Below are 19,868 nucleotides of genomic sequence, written 5' to 3'. Positions count from 1 at the left end.
GTGACCTGTTCCCCATCACTGGTCAGGGTCACACACATCCACTGGAGGTTTGTGTCCCTGTTGGGAACAACAGTACTTTCTCAGAGAGGCCACAGCCTCTCGGGCTGAGCAGGTGCCTGTGAAGGTGAGTCTCAGCCTAGTGTCACTAAAGGGCCAGGCTCTGGCTCAAGTTCCCATCTGAGCCGGTGATTTTAGCAAGACCCTCGGCACCTCGAGACTCAGTCTCCCCAGAGGCTGAGAGACGCCGAAGATGGAGGTGCCAACAGGAAGTACTCTTCAATGCGCTGAGAGGCAGTGGGGGGTGGGGCAGTAGGGAGGGTCCTTGCTTTGTGTCCTAATGTGAGCTGTCCATGTGCAGGATGAGGGACACTGGGTGGGCTGTGCTGAAGAGAGCACAGGTGGGGCCGCATCCTTGTCCAGACCTGGAAATGCAGAGCCTAGACCCTCACCACAGCCGGGACGCCCCAGGTTGGGCCCTGTGCTGGGGGCTCCCTGAGGTGGCAGAGAGTCCGTGAACCCTCAAGCCAGCAGATGGAGCTGGCCTGGAGATGGGCAGATCCAGCGACTCCCACATCCAGCCGCTGAACCTGGGCCAGTGGGTGGGTGAGCACCAGGGCACATCCCCGCTTGGGGCTCAGGGACACCCTCCTCTGTCTCTCTGAGGGCCAGCAGACAGGTGGGCCCCAGGGCACATCCCCACCCAGGTCTCAGAGCCACCCTCCTCCCTCTCTCACAGATCAACACCTTCATGTCCTTCGTGTTCCCCATGGTTCTCATCTCCATCCTGAACACCGTCATTGCCAACAAGCTGACCGTGATGGTCCGCCAAGCCGCTGAGCCGGGCCAGGTGTGCACCATCGGGGACCAGCACAGCTCCTTCAACATGTCCATCGAGCCCGGCCGAGTCCAGGCCCTGCGCCACGGCGTCCGGGTCTTACGTACGTAACTTTTGGGCCCTGGGGTGGGTGTGGGGGCGAGCTCAGTACCACGAACAGGGAGATCTAGAGAGCTGGGGAACAGAGCATGTCAGGCTGAGGCTTGGAGTGTCAGTTCCTCTGGGGATCGGGCTGCTCTTCATTTACTCACTCATCCACCCACTCACCAATTAACAAGCCTCCGGCATGGCTCTAAATCAGTTAGTTTGCTCACAAAGCTGGGGCTGCAGAGTTGGGGTCCCCATGCATGCCAGGCAGTCGAGTGCCAGCTAGAAAGACCAGAGGTTCCGTCCCCCCTCACAGCTTCTAACAGGGCATCCTGAAGTCCTGAAGGGTCACGTGGAGTGGACCCTTTGTTTCTGTGGGTTGTGAGGGTCCAGCCTCCATCCATCTGTTCCCTGGCCTGGTCTGGGCCTGCAGGTAGCATCATGAGGAAGGGTCTTCAAAACCACCTACCCCTCCCCACTCTCCTGAGGCAGCCCCGGCCCACTCAGCCCCCCCAGAGCACCCACCCCCACCTTCTGCCAGCCCCAGCATCCACCCTCCCATCTCCTGCTCTGCCCCAGGCTGCTGGCCTCTCACCATCTGCAGCCACTGGTCGTAAGAGGAAAAGGTCCCAGCAGCTCTACCCAACAGGAACATGATGCCTGCAGGCCCCACATGAGATATTAAATGGTCCAATAATCATGTTTTTAAACAGTAAAAAGAAACAGGTAAAATTCATTTTGTTTGTTTATTACTCCAATATTTCCCACATATGATCTTCTCTGCCTCCATCTGTGTCCTGTAACTGATGGGAGAGTTGCTTCGGGCGTGTTTAGCCCTTGGCCTGACTCGGCTCCCTGCAACCTGGTTTCAGGTGACCAGCAGGCAGTGTCCAGCAGGCAAGACCACAGCATCTGTATCTGCTGTGTGTGGGCAGGCTTTCTGGAACTCCTGGTGCCTCCAACCCCTGTTTTCTGCTGCTTCCAGCAGGCAGCTCCCTTGACAGGGCCTCCCCACTCCAGGCCTGCGGTCTCCGGAGACCCCCCAGTGTGGGTCTCCAGGGCCTATGGGGTCAGGACAGCAGCCAGGGTGTGGGCCCCAAACCCAAGACCCCCACAGATGCCTCTACAACCCCAAGACAATGACACTACCCTCAGGGACCACACTTTTCTCTCCCCCAAGACAGCACAGTCAGCCCCAAGTTTTCCCAAGCAGTTGACTTTTTATTGCTCTCTTTTTCATTCTTGTAAAATATACCCAGCATAAAACTTACCATTTTGACCATCTTTAAGTGCACAGTTTGGCACCTGTATAGACACTCATATCACTATGGGGCCATCACCACCATCCCTTCCCGCCTTGTAAAACTGCAACTCTTCCCATTAATAGCAAGCCCTCACCACTCCTCCATCCCCTGACAACCACCTTCTACTTTCAGTCTCTATGAATTTGACTCCTCTAGGGAACTCATATAAGTGGAATCATACAGTATTTGTGGGTTTTGTGACTGGTTGGTTTATTCACGTGATGTAATAGCCTCAGGGTTCATCCACCTTGTAGCCTGTGTCAGAATTTCCTTCCTTTTTAAGGCTGAATAATATTCCACTGGATGCAAGGGCCACATGTTTATCCATCCTCCACTGATTTCAGCTCCTATGAATAGTGCTATGAGGAGCTGGTATCTGAGTTCCTGCTTTCAGTTCTTTGGATATATATATATGTGTATATACCCTGGAGTAGAATTGCTAAATCACATGGTCATGTCTGGGTTGGGGAGATCCGCTGGAGAAGGGATATTCTACCCACTCCAGTATTCTTGGGCTCAGCTGGTAAAGAATCCACCTGTAATGCTGGAGACCTGGGTTTGATCCCTGGGTTGGGAAGATCCCCTGGAGAAGGGAACAGCTACCCACTCCAGTATTCTGGCCTGGAGAATTCCATGGACTGTATAGTCCATCGGGTTGCAAAGAGTCGGACACAACTGAGCTACTTTCACTTTCATAGTACTTTCACAGGGTCATTGCATGTTTAAGTTTTTGAATTAGGAAATACTTTTAAACAGCCATACTATTTTCTAAAGTGGCTGCACCATTTTACATTCCCACCAACAGTGCACAAAAGTTCCAGTTTCTCCACATCCTCCCCCAAATTACTATGTTCTGGTGTTTTACTATTTTTTATAATAGTCATCTTATTGGATATGAGGTGGTATCTTATTGAAGTTTGAAGTTTTGATTTGCTTTTCCTGGGTGATCAGTGGTGTTGAGCATCTTTTCATGTGCTTATTGCATATTTGCATCTCTTCTTTGGAGAAATGTCTATTCAAATCTTCTGCCCACTTGTGAACTGGGTTGCTTGAGTTTTGTTATTGAGTTTCCCATATATCCAGGATATTAATCCCTATCAGGTGTGAAGAAAACATTTCCTCCCATCTGTAGGTTGTCTTTTCACTCTGTCAATTGTATCCTTTAATACACAGTTTTTAAATTTTTATCCAAATTATTTATTTTTTCCCTTTGTTGTCTTTGGTGCCATCACCAAGAAACGATTTTCAAGTCCATTGCTGTGAAAATTTTGTTCTATATTTTCTTCTAGGAATTTTATACTTATAGCTCTTATGTTTAGATCTCTGACACACTGTGAATTAATTTTTGTGGATGGTGTGAGATTAGGATCCAGCTTCATTTTTTACATGTGGGGATCCAGTTTTCCCAGAGCATTTGTTGAAAAGAGTTCTTCCCACCTTGATCTTGGTACCTAATAGAAAATCATTTGAGCGTTTCTGGGAGGGCTTATTTCTGGACCCTCCATTCTGACCCATGGGTCTATATGTCTGTCCTCGTAACGGTACCACTCCATTTGGATGACTGTAGCTTTGTCGGGGGGAATTGAAGTCAGGAAGGACAAGTCCTCCTGCATTGTTCTTTCTCAAGACTGTCTTGGCTATTCAGCATCCATTGAAATTCCCAATGAGTTTTTCTACTTCTACAAAAAATGTCGTCAGGACTTACCCAGAAATTGCACTGAATCTGTAGATCTGTCGGGTAGCACAGTCATCTTAACAGTATTAGGTCTTTCAATCCGTGGGCACAGGACCTCTCCCTCCAGTTCTCTGAGGTCAGTGTCTCCATGTCTCAGGGGCCGTGGTCATCGCCTTCGTGGTCTGCTGGCTGCCCTACCACGTGCGACGCCTCATGTTCTGCTACATTTCGGACAAACAGTGGACCCCGTGAGTACAGGAGGCAGGGGCCGAGGGGGTGAGGCTCAGGACGGGGGCGTGCTCCCCAAAACAGGTGGGGGTGGGGCACTGAGAGGGGCAGCTCAGGGTAGGGGTGAGAGTCAGTGTCCCCCAGCAGGCTGTGATGGGACAGAAACCCCTGGAAGCTGCTTCAGAAAAGGAAAGCAGGTTCTAAGATGGTCAGCAGGTTTGGGGGAGTCTGGAGAGTGAAAGGAAGGGCTGGCCCTGCTGGCTGTGGGTGGAGAGACAGCAACCATCAGGGCCCCTGGACCACCCCCACCCCCAGCCTGGAGGAGTCATCCACCAGGAGGACCTAGGGCTCCAAGAACATCACGCCCACACTGTGACATTCGGGTACTGGCCTTCCCACGATGGCAGTCTGAACCCTGCTGGGTGAGCTCCTCTGCACAGCGGGCTCCAGGTCAAGGGTCATGGGCTCTTCCAAGTGACAGGGAGCCTCTGGGGAGGGCACAGCTAGGCTGAATGAGGAGAAGGTGCAGGGCGTGGAACATAGTCCCAAACACAGGGTTTCTGAGACTCAGGGCTGCCAGGTGAGGGAGTGAGGTCCCTGTGCATGGAGGCAAGCAAGTCAAGGTGAGGTACACAACTGTCTGAACTATGTGGAGGGGCTTCTACCCTGGCTGTTCCATTGAGGCCAAGCCCCAGCTGAGCCTGGCAGCCCTGGGGAGACTGGGATCTTGCAGAGGAAGGGCACGCCCACGGGGCAGCAGGGAAAGGTGGAGACTGTGGCCCAAGCAAGCTGCACACCCTGCTTGGGAGGGTGGCCGCAGCTCAGCTCAGCAGCTCAGCAGCTCAGCTGACTGGTGCTGGGCAGGAGTGTATACAGAACAACCTCTGAAGAGAAACCAGAGTCCTGGAGGTTATTATGAAATATCCCCACATTGGCCAGGGCCACCCTGTGTGTCTGGGCCCACCGACCTGAGCATCCTCTCCCCCCAGGTTCCTCTATGACTTCTACCACTACTTCTACATGCTGACCAACGCCCTCTTCTACGTCAGCTCCACCATCAACCCCATCCTCTACAACCTCGTCTCCGCCAACTTCCGCCAGATCTTCCTGTCCACCCTGGTCTGTCTCTGTCCCCTGGCGGGGCGCAGGAGGAGGGGGCCAGCCTTCTCAAGGAAGGCCAACAGCGTGTCCAGCAACCACACCTTCTCCAGCAACGTCACCCGGGAGACATTGTACTAGCACCAGGCAGGCTGGGAGGGAGCTGGGAGGGGACCAGGATGGGGTCACTCAGCCTCCATCCCCATCCACCCAGCACCTGGGAGCTAGAGGGAGTCATTCCAGGGCCTGCTCCCTGGTATCCAAGGTCCAGGACCTGGCACCCATATCCCAGAGGCCCATTTCTTTTCAGCTTCTCCTCTCTCCCCACCACCCACCTCCTCTCCTCTTGGAAAGCAAGAGAGATTGCTCTCCTCCCAGATCCAAAAATGGCCTTTAATGAGGAGAAATTCATGTTGGGTGATAGGCAGTCTTCTTTGTTCTCAAACTAATGGATGTTTAGGGAGAAAAAAATGAAAGGGGCAGATCAAGGCAGGCCATTGGGCAGCCCAGTTGACATTGGAGGGCAATGACCCCAAGAGCTGGCGCTGAGAAGAGCCCAGCCGGCAGGACCACCACTGGCCTGGTACCGCTGAGGGCCTCTGTCACACCTCCAGTCAGCTCAAGACCAAGTCAGCCCCTTGTGCAGCAAACATTCAACACCCCCTCCAAGGTGGTGTCACAGGAAGCTTTGATGCCACCAGAGGGCTGAGGTCAGCCTGCTATCGCCCAGCCCTGGGCCTCTCCCTCCTCGCCTATCCTCCCCTGGCCAAGGTGGCAAAGCCCTGCAGGGACACCTCGGGCAACTCGGCCTCCCAGTTCTCCATCCTGGCTCTGCGGAAGCAAGACCAGGGCCATGGGATCCTGGCGGCCCAGGCCAGGACAGGGGCATCCCCATGCACCCTCATTTCTGCTGTCCAGTTGAGTTCCTGCAGCCTGGCTCCGAGTTGCTTCAGGGTGGACACCCGAGGTGGAGGAGGGTCGGCCAGGTCTCCAAGAGATGCCAGCCCTGGGGCCGCAGGTGAGGAGGAAGAGCCACGGGTACAGGCTGCCTGCTGGCCAGCAGCCAGGCAGAGACTGAGACTCGTCCATCATGCAGGAAGACGGGCCTGGCCCAGCTCAGATGCCCAGGAGGGCAGGCGCCTCCTTGGTCTCTGGGAGCCAGTCCCAGACAGGACAGCCCAGCCCCAGGAAAGCGCCCTGAGCCAGAGGAAGGCAGCCCCAGGAGAGTTGCTCTGGACCAGCTGGACTATGAGTGGCCAAGAGACCAGAAGTGAAACATAGACCTTTTAAAGCAAGTCCTCCCTGGGCCTGGAATACATTGGCCCAGAAGGGAGACAGTCAGACCGATGGTCAGACAGGCAGACGACCACGTGGGTGGCACTGACTCGGGATCTGAGAGTCACTCCTGGTCTGGTCTCAGCCTCTGTCCACAGAAACAGCAAGTTAGATGCTGCAGTGTCCACGGGCATGTCAGATCTGCGCTCTGCTATGGATCAGGGGTCACGTGACCCTCCCCCAAGCTGTTCAGCAAGAACCAGGCCAGGAGAGTCAGCCCACAGCTGGTCCGCATGCCAGGCAGCCATGCCGTGACACAGTGGCCATGGGCGCAGAGGACAAGGCCAGCCCAGAACTCCCACACGGGCGCCTGTCTGGACAGGGATGGGGAGCCCCCCGCCCTGCTCAGTGAGTGGGCATCAGAGTTCAGCAAAGACTGAGTCTGGTCCCAGGTGCTGGCTTCAGGCGGAGGACCTGGACTCTTTCTGACAGACCCTCAGACCCTTCTGGCCTCCTTGGACCATGCGCACACTGCAATTCCCCAAGCCCCGGTTTCCCTGCCTGAGGAGTGGACGTGGTGACTCCACCCCCTCAGCCAGAGCTGGACGTGATGGCTCTGGAGGACCCAGCCTGGATGATGGGAGGACGGTTCCCTGAGGTAGGGGCAGAGAGGACATGGAATGAGATGAGACACCCGCCACCCAGACCCTCCTGGGGGCACACCTTACTGTCTGCCCACTTCACGTCAGTGGGGACCCGGGTCTGTGTGCTGTCAGACACCCTCCTGAACCACCCTAGCTGCTGGTCAGGTCACCGTGGAATGCCAGAGGCCGGCTCTGTGTGCTGTCCGTGTCCCGTCTCAGGGCCCAGTGCCCGTGAGCCTGGTCACCAGTGATGGCGAAACCCCATGGTGTGCACTGCCCAACCACCCTAATGTCCCACAGCAACTGGGACACCCCCTCAATAAAGAAGTAAAGGAGCCTGTGGGTCCGTGATGCACCCCCACATGGGAGAGGGGCCCCGCAGGCCTGCCAGCAGCCGTTCATTCACTCATCAGACAGTGACTGTGTCGGTGACAGCCTTCTGCTGGCCCTTTTACCAAAAAAAACCATGTGCTTTGGTCCCGTTTCCCAGAGCTGGGGGGCTGGGGGGCCAGGACCCCCAGTTCAGGTCCTGTCTGCCCCCAGAGCTTTTAGCAGCAGCCTGTGAGGGGCCCCTCCTGAGCACGAGGTCCCACGGGGCCTGAATGTGGAGACCTGGGTCCACATTGGCTGTGTAGTGACACCTGCCACCCAGTGTCCTGATATGGTGTCTGGGCACAGGCAAGGCCTACCCAAGGGGGTGCGGGGCCCTGTAACTGTTTGACCCTGGTCTCCATGGCCCCTCTAACCAGCCTGGCTCCTCCCTGGGGGCCAGCAGGTGGGGGCCTGGCCAGGGAGGGGTACTCATCTGTCCTTGGGCATAGCCAGAGCCATCCTCCAACAGAAGGGCTCCTGCAGCAGGGTGTCCCCTCCTGCCCTCTCCTCTTTCCTTGCTCTGCCTTCATCTCACAGCAGCAGCAGAATCCCTGGGGACCCCAAACTTGTGGGGGGGTGGTGCAACATGGAAAGCCTCTTTCCACATTGCCAGCCTCTGTCTTTCCCTTCTGTCTTCTTGGCCAGCAGTCTTCCCCACACTCCCCTTCATTCATTCATTCACTTGCCAACTGCCCCTCTGAGCCTGGTTTCCTCAAAGCCTCCCCATCTTAATGGACACAGGGCTGAGGTGTGAGCTTCCTCTGTGCTTATGAGCCATCCACCCCATCAGCAGGGAAGTTTCAGGATGCCCACTCTCACTGGCAAGCTCCAATAGGTATGTTGACATTTTACAAGAATAGCCAAAGGAAGAAAACTCTAACAGTAGAATTTCAGGCCAGTCCTGAGAGAGAAATTTGGGGTCAGTGGCAGCAGGCCCAAACCCTCAATGCCACTGTCCCATAGGGCCAGAGCTCTGGTCAAGCCCCTCCCTGCCTCCTGCAGGTTTTCTGAGCTGCGGTCCCTGTTCCAGCACAGGGAAGGGGGAGGAATCCACTCTCCTACAGGAAGGCACCTCTGGCCCCATCGCTGTCGCTAGGCAACAGGAGGAGGGCCTGGGAGAGAATTCCATACATTTTGAAATATATTTGAAGAAAGAAAAAAGCATCCAGTGGCTGGCTGCTGGAGCACAAGGGAAACTCTTCCCCACCCCCCCCGACTCCTCCCCACCCTCTTCATCCTCCCACCCTCTCCCTCTTCCCATCCCACATGCCCCCCACCACTTCCCACAATTATGATTTGAATTCCAATTTCTATCAGAACACCATGGAAACCATGTCCAGGATGAATTGATGAAGGAGAGAATGGGAGAAGGGGAAGGCGGGGGGCTGGTCAGGGAAGGAGGAGAGGCAGAGTGAGGGGCTGGGAAAGGACTGCACTCCACCTGGGAGGGCCCCCCACCACACATGTGCACCCCCACCAAGCACATGCATGTGCTTGCACATGCGCCCAGCCAGCACCAGCCTCCGCCTCCCAGGCCTCATTTGTCGGCTGTTGCCAGTTCTCAGCCTGCAGTCTGGCTCTGGCCAGGGGTGGGGGCCAGCACCTGGACACTGCTTTCCTGACCACCTGGGCCCCTCAGTCTCACCTCCCCTCCCCTCTTTGGAGTGAAAAGAGACACGGGGGCCCTCATTCTGCTCTCAGCACCCTCAGGGATCCCCAGCAAAGCTACAAAGAAACTTCAAGGGAGCTGCCTGCCACAGCCAAGGATGCTCCGGGTCGGGGTGGGGATAGGGGTGGGGGTGGGAGTGTGCGGGCAGCTGCACTGGGTCCAGCTGAGCCCTGACTCTATATGGTCCCCCACCCTACCTCCCTTCACTCCTCAAGGAACATGAGCTTAGCTCTCTGGGGAGAGAAGTGGACCCTGGATGGAGTAGGAGGGAGGTCTGCAGAGGGTATCTGAACCTGGTCCCCAACAGGAGCCCTCCCCACTCCACCTAGCTTGCTGTGTACACATTAACTTTCAAGATGCAAAACCTTTATCTTTTATTATAAAAGCGATTTCACTCTTTCATGAAGAATTGAAATAATATGAAAAAATACGAAGTATAGAGTGAAGCCTCAGCTTTGTCCCACCTGGAGGTGACCACAGCTGGCCGATGGGTAAGAACACCGCCCAGGGCACCACCATGTGCAACCACATAAACACATTGGTACTTGAAGAGAACGCACACCACCATGCACATGACACACACACATGCACTTACATACACACATGCAAACATATGCACATGTGCACCCTCACATAACACACATATACAGACATACATGCATATACACACATGCAAACATATGCATGCCCTCGCATATACACATACATGCACACATACACACATGCACATGCATGCTGTGCTCATATGCATATACTCATATACACACATACCTGCACACCACACATCCACATGTGTACACTCACATATATATACACATGTGCATATATATACTCATGCCAACATATACGCATGCACACTCTCATACACCATATACACACATACATAGACATGCACATACATACTGTGCATATATGGAGGTACTCATGCACACATAGTTGCACATGCATGCACACATGTGCATGCTGACATACATATATACATGCCATACATATATGCATGCAAGTGTACACTCATGCACACCCTCATACACACATATACACATACATGCACACATCCTCACACATGCACACTTGCATATAAATGCACATATACACATGTGCATGTGTGCATGCATGCAAACATATGCATGCACATGCTCATGCACACATGTGCACACACATGCACGTGCGTGCATACACATGCACATACATACACACATGACCACAGCCATGTCGGTGCACACAGCACTCCCTCTTTCTTTTCTATTTAATCTATTTTTTAATAATTCTTAAACTTTTTATTTTATATTTGAGTATAGCTAATTAACAGTGTTGTGATATTTCAGGTGCATAGCAAAAGGACTCTGCCATACATATACATGTATCCATTCTCCCCCAAACTCCCCTCCCATTCAAGCTGCCACATAAAATTGAGCGGGGTTTCCTGTGCTATATAGCAGGTCCTTGTTGGTTATCAATTTTCTTTCCTTTTTTATTAAATTTATTTATTTTTAATTGAAGGATAATTGCTTTACAGTATTGCATTGGTTTCTACCAAGCATTAACATGAATCAGTCATAGGTTTACCCATGTCCCCTCCTACTTGAACATCCCTCTCACCTCCCTCTCCATCTCACCCCTCTAAGTTGTTACCTCCAGGTTTTTTCGACACAAAGTTAAAATAAATTTCTGACATTCAGATGTTTCTAAAAGCAACCCTCCTGTGCAGGTAATAAGTCCCCAAGAGTCCAAGCAGGGACATTCTGTGTCTCAACAGAGTTCAACTGACCCCTTGGGAGCCCAGAGATGGGACAGCCCTTCAGGGGTGTCCTGCAGGGCTGGGATGGGAGGCCAGCAGAGAGCTGGGCCAGAAGGTGACAAGCACTGCAGGCTGTCCATCCTCATCAGTCACTTCTCTCGGCCCACATTACCCTTCATCACTGATCCCTCCTCCCGGCAGCCAGGCTCCTCTGAGCAGCCTGACCATCTGTCTACATTAGAAAGGGGCGCTCCTGCAGGGCTAGGGGGCAGCTCCATGACTCCTGCCTGATGGCCTAGGCCCCTGACCCTAGGTTACCCAGGGGCTGAAGAGGCCCAGTGCCACCCACACAGACCACCACCCCCCCCCCCCCACAGCTGAGAATGGTCCCCATGGCCCAGACGCCAGTCTGCACCTGTCTCCATCACTCAACACATTTAATAAGCACCTACTGTGTGCACCTGGCCCGGAGGGAGCTGCTGGTCAGGGGTTCACAGTGGAGGCCAATTTGTCCTCAGCCCAGGCCTCTCCCGTGCAGCCCCAACACCACCAACAAACCGTCTCTCTGGTCCTTCAACCCCCTGCATTAGGGCTCCAGGAGGGGGCCTGGGACGCAGCACTTACCCAGCATTTCTCGGACCTGCCTGGCATGGACTAGCCACTGCTGAATGTCCCAACAGGGCCAAGAGATGCCCCCTCACTGGTCCTAATTTACTGGTGGGGGAGGGGCCTGGGGTCCCCCAGACACCATCAGGTATGGGAATCCAATCTCAGTGTATAAGGGGGTGAATTTTAAGGCCCGCTTTCTACCCTGGGGTCCCTGGGATTGTGAGTCCCCTTCCCCTACCCCAACCCTAGCCAGAGTACCCTGACCTCAGCCTTTGGGGCCCCAAGAAGCTAGAGAGGCAGATTCTTCCATAGCAAGATGGCATCTGTGACCAGGAGGGTGACCACAAACGATCCTCACCATCTCCCACCCTACTTTAGGGGTCCCAGCCTGGCCTAGAACACCCCATTCCTACTGCTCACTTGCTGCTAAAACTTGCCGCCACCCCCCCCACCCCAACCACTCTTCCTCTGAGCAGCAGACTGTCTGCTGCCCCCATGTGCCCCACTTCCCCCTCAAGTGCATCCTAGGCCCATTCATGACCACAGAATCTTCCGTGCACCTGTGGATTCACCCCAGCTGCACCCCTGAGGAAAGAACTGTCAGCACAGCCATTTCACAGGCACCGAATCTGTGCAGAGCTGGAGTGGGGGGTGGGGGCGGGGGGGGGGTGGTCTGGCTGGAGAAGCGGCAGGCTGGGGTCCCCCAGACACCATCTGGTGTCCTGACCAGAGTCAGGACCTCTGGTGCCTTGAGCACCCCCGTGGTCTCAGCATGGCCCATGGGTGCTGCAGAGGGCCAGCCGGACACCTCCCTGCTGGCCCCTATGTGGGTGAATAGCCACTGAAAAAGAAAACAGAAATTACCTGGTGCAAACAGGGAAAAAGTGCCCCCACTCCTTCTTCAAGTGTTTATTTTAGAAAGCTTGATATCATGCTTCCCTTTGAGAGGAACAAGCCTCTCCTTAAAAGCAGAATAAGCCTCTTGCCAGCTCCCAGCCCAGTCTGTGTTCCTCAGGGGCTTAGAGCCATCTCTGTCTTGGATGCAGTCATGAAGTACAGGAGGCAGGAGCCTGGCCCCAAACTACCTCCTGCTATAGAGATGCTAGAGGTGTCTTTTTCCTTTGGAAAAAGCCGATTAGTTAACAGACAGTCACCCCCATTACCAAGTAGATTTAGGATGAACTATATGTGACAAGGGTTTCCCACATGGCACAGTGGTAAAGAATCCGATACAGGAGATGCAGGAGAAGTGACCTTGATCCCTAGATGAGGAAGATGCCCTGGAGAAGGAAATGGCAACCCATTCCAGTATTCTTGCCTGGGAAATCCCATGAACAAAGGAGTCTGACAGACTACAGTCCATGAGGTTGCAGAAGAGTCAGACATGAATTTTAAAACACACCTTTTTCATACATATATGAACAATTTTTCTAATAGGTGATACATGCACACCATGCAGCAGGAAAGAGGTGCAAAACTGATGAAGAGACACCACGTCATGGCCCCTCCCTTCTTCCCCTCTGGTCCTCCCTGGAGGCAGCCCCCACAGGGACATGAGTGACCAGCTGGCCCTTCTGTGAGCACCCAGCCCTCTGCCTCTCTCTGCAGCTCAGGTCCCTCCATGACAGGCTTGCTTCCTGGAGCCAGGTCCCAGGCGGAGACGCTTGGTAGGTGAGGTTAAGGTGGGGGGAGCCTCCTGGACTCCCAAGTGGGTCCAGCGTGGCCGCAGGAGCCCAGCCTGGCCGAAAGGGGCATTGGCTTCTTCCCGGAGCCTCCCGCGTGGAGCCCAGCGGGCAACCCTGTGATTTTAGCCTGTAGGACCAAGCAGAGGGACCGTCTGCCCTGCAAAACACGAGGTGGTAAATGATGCTATTTGGTGCTGCCATGTCATGGTCATCATTATGGCTGCCAGGGAATCAGGGAATTGATACACAGCCTGCTGTGTGCTTCACTACAGCTCCTGCATACCCACGTTCTTTTCCGTTTCTTTACTGTTATAGAAACTTTTGCAATGTGTCCCTGCACCCTGTGTGGTGAGCCTGCTGTGCAGGTCAGCCCGCTCGTGAGCCCTGAGTTAACCCTCTCCTGTGAGCCTGCAGGGGCTGCGTCTCCACAAGGCCACCAGCCACGGACGGGGCGCTGACTCAGCCACCCCAGGACTCTCCCCGCAGGGACCGCTGCCTGACTCTGCGTGCTGCGCTGCTGTCACCTGCTTCGTCCTGAGCTGGTGGCATCCTGAATCTGGAATGGGGGCCACCAGGGACGTGGGACAGTGTCTCTGGCTCCCTGTCTGCAGGGAGGGGACACCTCTGAGCTCCCAGACCAGCAAGGCCCTGCTCTCCACTGCACTCCCGAGTATGATGGCTGGAGGGCAGGGCAGGCCTGGGTCAGCACAGACAGCAGTGAGGGGGCAGCGGGGGAAGACGTGGCCATGTATACACATTCCTGCTAGTTCCAGGATGCAGCTGGAGAAAAGAGTGCCAGGTGTCTTTGGGGGTGAGCCCGGAGCAGGTCGGGGGGCAGTGAGCACCTCTGTGGGTCCTGGGGGGCTCCACCAAGGACCCCTCAGAGATGGTGCTGGAATACCAATAGTCCCTATCTAGAGGTGGGGGAGCAGGGGCTTGCACCAAGGCCCCAAGCAGCAGCAAAATCTGGTCTAGCTGTTAGCATTCATGGTGTACAGAGCAAGCCTGGGGCAGGACAGCTGCACATCTGGGGTGTTCCTCACTCAGACACCCAAGCAGAGGGACCAAGTCCACCCCTGGCCTCTCCAGGTAGGAGCCGACCTGGCCCACCACCAGCATTCAGCAAATATTTGCCAAATGAGGCAAATCTATATGGGCTGAAATGGAACCTATTTACGATCAATGGTTGTGTTAAAAGTAAGTGAAGGGTCAGCAGCAGACAGAGTGGGCTTCCATTTGGGCTTTTTTTTTTTTTTTTTAACTAGGGGAATTACAGATGGAAAACCAAGCTTCCAGGCAGAGGGAATGGGTGGTTTCTCCACATGGACTTTTGTAGCCAGAATGTTCTTCACCATGTAGTGATTACTTGTTTTTGTTTTTATAAAAATCATCTTCATCAGCATAGAAACGCTATTTATATTCTCCAGTTCTTTATGATGAAAAATGTCAAACATATAGAAAGGCTGAGAGAGGTACAGTGGGCACCTGGATGCACACCAGCTGGATTCAACAATCATGAATAAAAAAATTCTGCATTTTCTTTTAAGTCTGCTGGGAGGTCAGAGATCAGGACACAGCAGGAGGGAAAGCTGGGCCTGGTGGGGACGTAAGTGCTGGGAGGGGATGGGGGACAGGGAGGTGCTGATGCAGTGGGAGAGGAATGGGGGGGATGGGGGGTGGGACAGGGTGACTGAGCGCCCCCAGCATCCTGGCCCGAGGACCAGGTGAGGAGGCAGGAGAGAGGGGCAGCTCCACGTCCACTGCAGCCACCCCCAGGTCTGGGGGCTCCCCCTTGTGGCTGCTTCTCTGGGGAAGCTCCCGACCAGGAAACAGAGGCACCTCCCCCACAGCCCCCAGTGGGGCCTCAGGGAAGGCTGTATCTGTTGAGGACTTCGTGAGTCAGTTGTGATGTGTCAGGTTCTTGGGAAAGCATGACAAGTGCTGAAATCTCCCCCAGAGGAGTCACAGTATCACTGCTCACTGTCTCAGGCTGGGCAGGCTGATGTGCCAGGAATTTCAGGAACTGGGAGGAACCACAGTACACCAGAGCACCAAGGCCTTGGGGGCAGCTGGCCAGGGATGGGCTTCTTCCTTGAGCCCCTCCTCCACCTGGTACACCCAGGGAACTGGGCTTCTGTGTCCAGGCTCAGACCACGGGGACCCCACCTTCCCCCAGCCTCCCCAGGATGACAGATCCAACAGCTTCCCTGAGGCCTCTGAAGACAGCAATACCTGTCTTTCTCCTCCAGCTCCATGACCAGAAAGTAGATTCTCCTTAATTACTTGGAGATTTCAGACAAAGGCAAAGCCCGACTTCCTGCATCCCTGGCGAGGACAGTCATCACAGCGAGGGAGGCTGGGCCAGACAGGCTCCCGCACCCCACAGACAGGAAGCAGCCCATGCTGCTGTGGAGGGGACAGGCACACAGCCCTCCACCCTGCCTGGGACCGGGGGACTGCTTTCCACTTCCCAGACCCCGAGCCTCAGATGGAGGAGCCAAAGGGTCTGTAATGGGGCACCGCCTGGCTTGGACAGACCGACCCCAGGAGATGCTGGGCTCTGAGCCCGGCATTCGCCTCGATCCCAGGAAGGCCTGACACTGCCATCTGTTCTGACTTAACCAGCTCTGCACGAACGGCCACCCTGCCCCAGCCTCACACAAACCTGAGATCAAGGAGGGTGTGTGTGGGTGCCCTTGACAAGGAAGGGCAGGGGCCCTGGGACCCAGTTATAGAACTGGAGCCCTGGCAATGGGGGGTTCTCAGAAGAGAGCTGCATAGGGACCCTTCCTGGAAGTACCTTAGCCCTCCCACCCACTCCCCAGGGGGCAGCCGTCCCACCTGCTGAGGCTGATCCAGCTGGTGACAATCAGTGTGACCCCCCCTCCCCGCATGGGGGCCTGGACTAGAGGGACAGAGGTGGACAGCAGGGGACCCCACCTGCCCCAGCACCCCTGCTCCCTGTCAGCTTTGGGAGCCCTGACACCTGAGCCAGCTAGGGTCCTTTCTGCTGCCCACCAACACACAAACGAAGGAGAAGATGCAGGACGGAAGAAAGGCCTCCAGCCGGGATGGGCATGAGCTCTCTCATGGAGAGTTTTCAAAGCCTCAATGCTGTCTTTGAGAATGTATGTGGAAACCTGCCCGCTGGGGCCATCCCAGCCATCCTGCATTGCGCCTCCTCGGATGTGCCAGGAGCTGCCCTGACTGATGCTGGCAGGAGCTGAGTGCCCAGAGGCAGGCAGGAGTCCTAACTAGGACCCCAGATGAGGCGGGTAACATGGGGCTGTTTGAGGACAGGCCCCACCTTACGCTCCATCCCGGGACCAACCACACTCGCAGCCTGCACTGTCCTGGCTCCAGGTGGGCAGGGACTGCCCAGGATCACAGAGTGGGTTCCACTGCTGCCAGGAGCCCTGGGGAGCCCAGGCTGAGGCTCGGGGGTCCTCCCCCTCCTGTATAAGATGGAGGGACAGGTGGGTCTTCATGACCTCATTTCTCCAAACAATGTTGGAAGCTTCCGGAAGCATCAGGACCTGTCTCTACATGAGTTCCCAGAATCCCAGAGTGGCCCCCACCCCAACAGTCCCCCCACCCCATCTCTGGGGCTATGTGGCCCTTTCAGAGATCCCCCAGTGCTCCCAGGAGACCCCTGGTGACCCCATGAGATCCTCTGAGGGGTCAGCCCTGACAGTCCTCTCATTTTCCCTCTGCCTTCCCCCTGCCACATGCTGACCACCTCCATCTGTGAAATGGAAATAATTTTCTTTCGCAAAGCAGGTTTGGGAAATTAGTTTAATCAGAAAGGCTTGCTCTGAAGTACTAGAAAGTCCAGGATTTAGGAATCGATCATGTATGAAATTATACAATGCTGTTTTTTAAAATGAAACAAAGCCTACTGCTGGTAGGTTTCCTTCACTTATCTTCCCCCCCCCCCTTCCATCTCTCTATATTTTTAAATTTCAAACTCAAGTTGCATGATTCACATAAGAGTGTTTTGCCCAACCCCATCCCCACCTCCAGACCCACGAGGTTGCTGTGTCTGCCCACATTTGCTTTTCAGCTTCTGTCTCTCTAAGGATCCTCTCCTGGACTGTCTGAGATCACTGCCTTCATGGACTTGAATTATTCAATAAAAGTAAAAAGCAAGTTCAGACAGCACAGCAGGTACAGAGGGGAGGATCACGTGGTGACGCCCTCTTCCGGTGGCATCTGGCTGAGCACTGCATTCTCACAGCTGTCTGGGACACTGCTGGGCCAGGTCGTCCTCAGATTCCTCCTGTTACCCCCCGTACCCACTGAGGGCTCTGTCTCAGGGTGTCCTCCTAGGTTTTCCAGATCCTGATGGCCTGTTAGTGAGCATGTGCCTGCTAAGTCACTTCAGTTGTGTCTGCCTCTTTACAACCCCCTGGACTGTAACCCACCAGGTTCGTCTGTCCCTGGGATTCTCCAGGCAAAAATACTGGAGTGGGTTGCCATGCCCTCCTCCAGGAGATCTTCCCAACCCAGGGATCGAACCCACATCTCTCACATCTCCTGTATTGGCAAGCAGGTTCTTTACCACTCGCGCCACCTGGGAAGACCTGTGGTCTGTTAGTGTCCCCCCAAAATTCATGTGTTGAAACCCTAACCCACAAGGTGACGTGTTAGGAAGTGGGGCCTTTGGGTGTTATAAGGTCATGAGGATGGATGCTGGAGTCCAGCCCCAGCGGGTCCAGGAATACCCGAGGGATGAGTGGCGTCGGTGAAAAGTGCAGGGACTCTGGTTGCAATGCAAGAACTCTCTCTTTTTATTAACAGCTCAGATTATATAGAATTGTTTTTCTTGCCTCCCCCTTACCATCACCCCATGTTACATCAGATATTTGTTTCATACTTCCATCAACATTTTCCCTCGTATCTTTTCCAATGACTTCATCTGGAACAATCTCGATTACAGGGTTTTTTCCTTGTATGTCCCGTACATAGTCTTCTTGCCTCAATGGCCTAACATTTTCACTCTGTCAAAGACAATGTTCCATAGATTCCAGATATAGTATGAATTCTTTGGACAATAAAACAATACATGGGAAGGGTTATAAAAACATGTTTGACATTTCTGAGAATAGTACATATGAAAACCCTGATATTTTTCTTTACCTGAAACCACAAAACCTCAATCTACAATGATTGACTATGAAGCAGCAAAACACCTCTAAAGCAGCAAAATACCTCTGTTAATAGTGAGGTAATGGCAGTGAGGCTGGTTAATATAAATCTTTTATACTATTGAAATCCTATGTTACACATTTTCTAATTCTACAAAAATACCCATAATAGTCTATGTTTGTTAAGGGAATGGAAACAGTGGACAAATAGCAGCACTGAAATAGCAACGATGAAAACCCTGTTGACCAAAGAGCAAGTAAACTGAAGCAGTACATCTACTTCTGAATATAAATGTCTCTACTCTTTTTTAATCTAGAATATTATAATCTTCTAAGCAAGCAGCCAAACTATGCCTGTGGCCTTTTCTTTATTTCTGCCCATAGCCATACCCTCGGCTTGGGCTATTCCAGGGAGGCCTGATTACTACATATTACATTTCCAAGATTTAGTAGAAAGCACAACAGTAAGACAGAAAGAGAAAGGGGACAAACTGGGTCCCCAGGCGACCCCGAGGGGAAGAGCTGCCTTGCAGGTTCCTCTCTCGTCCCGTGACCTTGTCACGGTCTGGGCACGTCCTGGCGGCTCCCGACAGATGGAGCCCCACAATGGCATTAGTGTCTTTGTAACATGGACCCCAGAGTGCTCCATCACCCCCTCCACCTCTTGAGGATGCCAGGAGAACATTCTTGTGTACAGCTGGGAAAAGGCATCACCAGAACCCACCTGTGCCGGCCCCCTGATCTCAGGCCCCCAGGCTCCAGGGTTGTGAGAAATAAACATCAGTTGTGGATAAGACCCCAAGAGTGTAGGGTGCATTACCATGGCCCAAGCTAAGACACAAGGTGACCATGAGAACCTCAAATCTGCTGACATCTTTATTTCATGATTTTTCAATATTGCACACGTTCTCAACAATGGTAGACTTGCGGCAGATGCTTCTTCCTGACACCCCCAACCCCATTTCCCTTGGTCAGAGTGTCACTTTTCATCCTGTATGGGATGCCTTTGAACTTTCTTTCTTTTTTTTTTTTTTCTTTTTCTTCCCAGGCAAGAATGCTGGAGTGGGTTGCTATTTCCTTCTCCAGGGAATCTCCCCCATCTAGGGATCTCCCCCATCTAGGGACTGAATGCACGGCTCTTGCCATTGGTAGGCAGATTCTTTACTGCTGAATCACCAGGGAAGCCCCGTTACCAAACATACATGTCACAAAAAGAATTAACTCAAAACCTAAGCTCCTGGGGCTTTTTTGTAGTTTACACAAGTGTGATGCTCTAAATAATCTTGAAAGCTAGAAGGGTAAAGTATTAGTGACAGAATTTTGCAGGAGAATTAACAAGCTCAGAGAAGTCAACTGGTTTGTAAGTAGTACTCAACCGAATGTGAATGAGTTGAGGTCCCCCTTCCGGACAACTAAATGTTCCAATAGGCACAAAACCTTTTCCTGCTAAAGAACAGTAGACCTACAGCTTTTTATTCATTATCTCAAGTCTGTAAACAAAC

The 19,868-nt window shown here is 53.6% G+C and overlaps 1 protein-coding gene across 1 annotated transcript in view; it reads left to right on the top strand.

The window, feature by feature from the left end:
• The window catches only part of NTSR1 (neurotensin receptor 1), a 48,299-nt gene extending 40,861 nt beyond the window's left edge, over nt 1-7,438 (top strand). Inside the window, exons 2-4 of the mRNA XM_061125793.1 lie at nt 737-938; nt 4,059-4,149; nt 5,119-7,438. Of these exons, the coding sequence (XP_060981776.1) occupies nt 737-938; nt 4,059-4,149; nt 5,119-5,368 (543 nt within the window). The 3' untranslated portion in view covers nt 5,369-7,438. The remainder of the gene's footprint in view (nt 1-736; nt 939-4,058; nt 4,150-5,118) is intronic.
• Nucleotides 7,439-19,868: the final 12,430 nt, after the last annotated feature.

The sequence above is a fragment of the Dama dama genome, chromosome 23 (genome assembly GCF_033118175.1).
Source record: "Dama dama isolate Ldn47 chromosome 23, ASM3311817v1, whole genome shotgun sequence".
Taxonomy (NCBI): domain Eukaryota; kingdom Metazoa; phylum Chordata; class Mammalia; order Artiodactyla; family Cervidae; genus Dama; species Dama dama.
The sequence above is the reverse complement of the archived record's forward strand: the minus strand, read 5'-3'. Positions and strand labels throughout refer to the sequence as shown.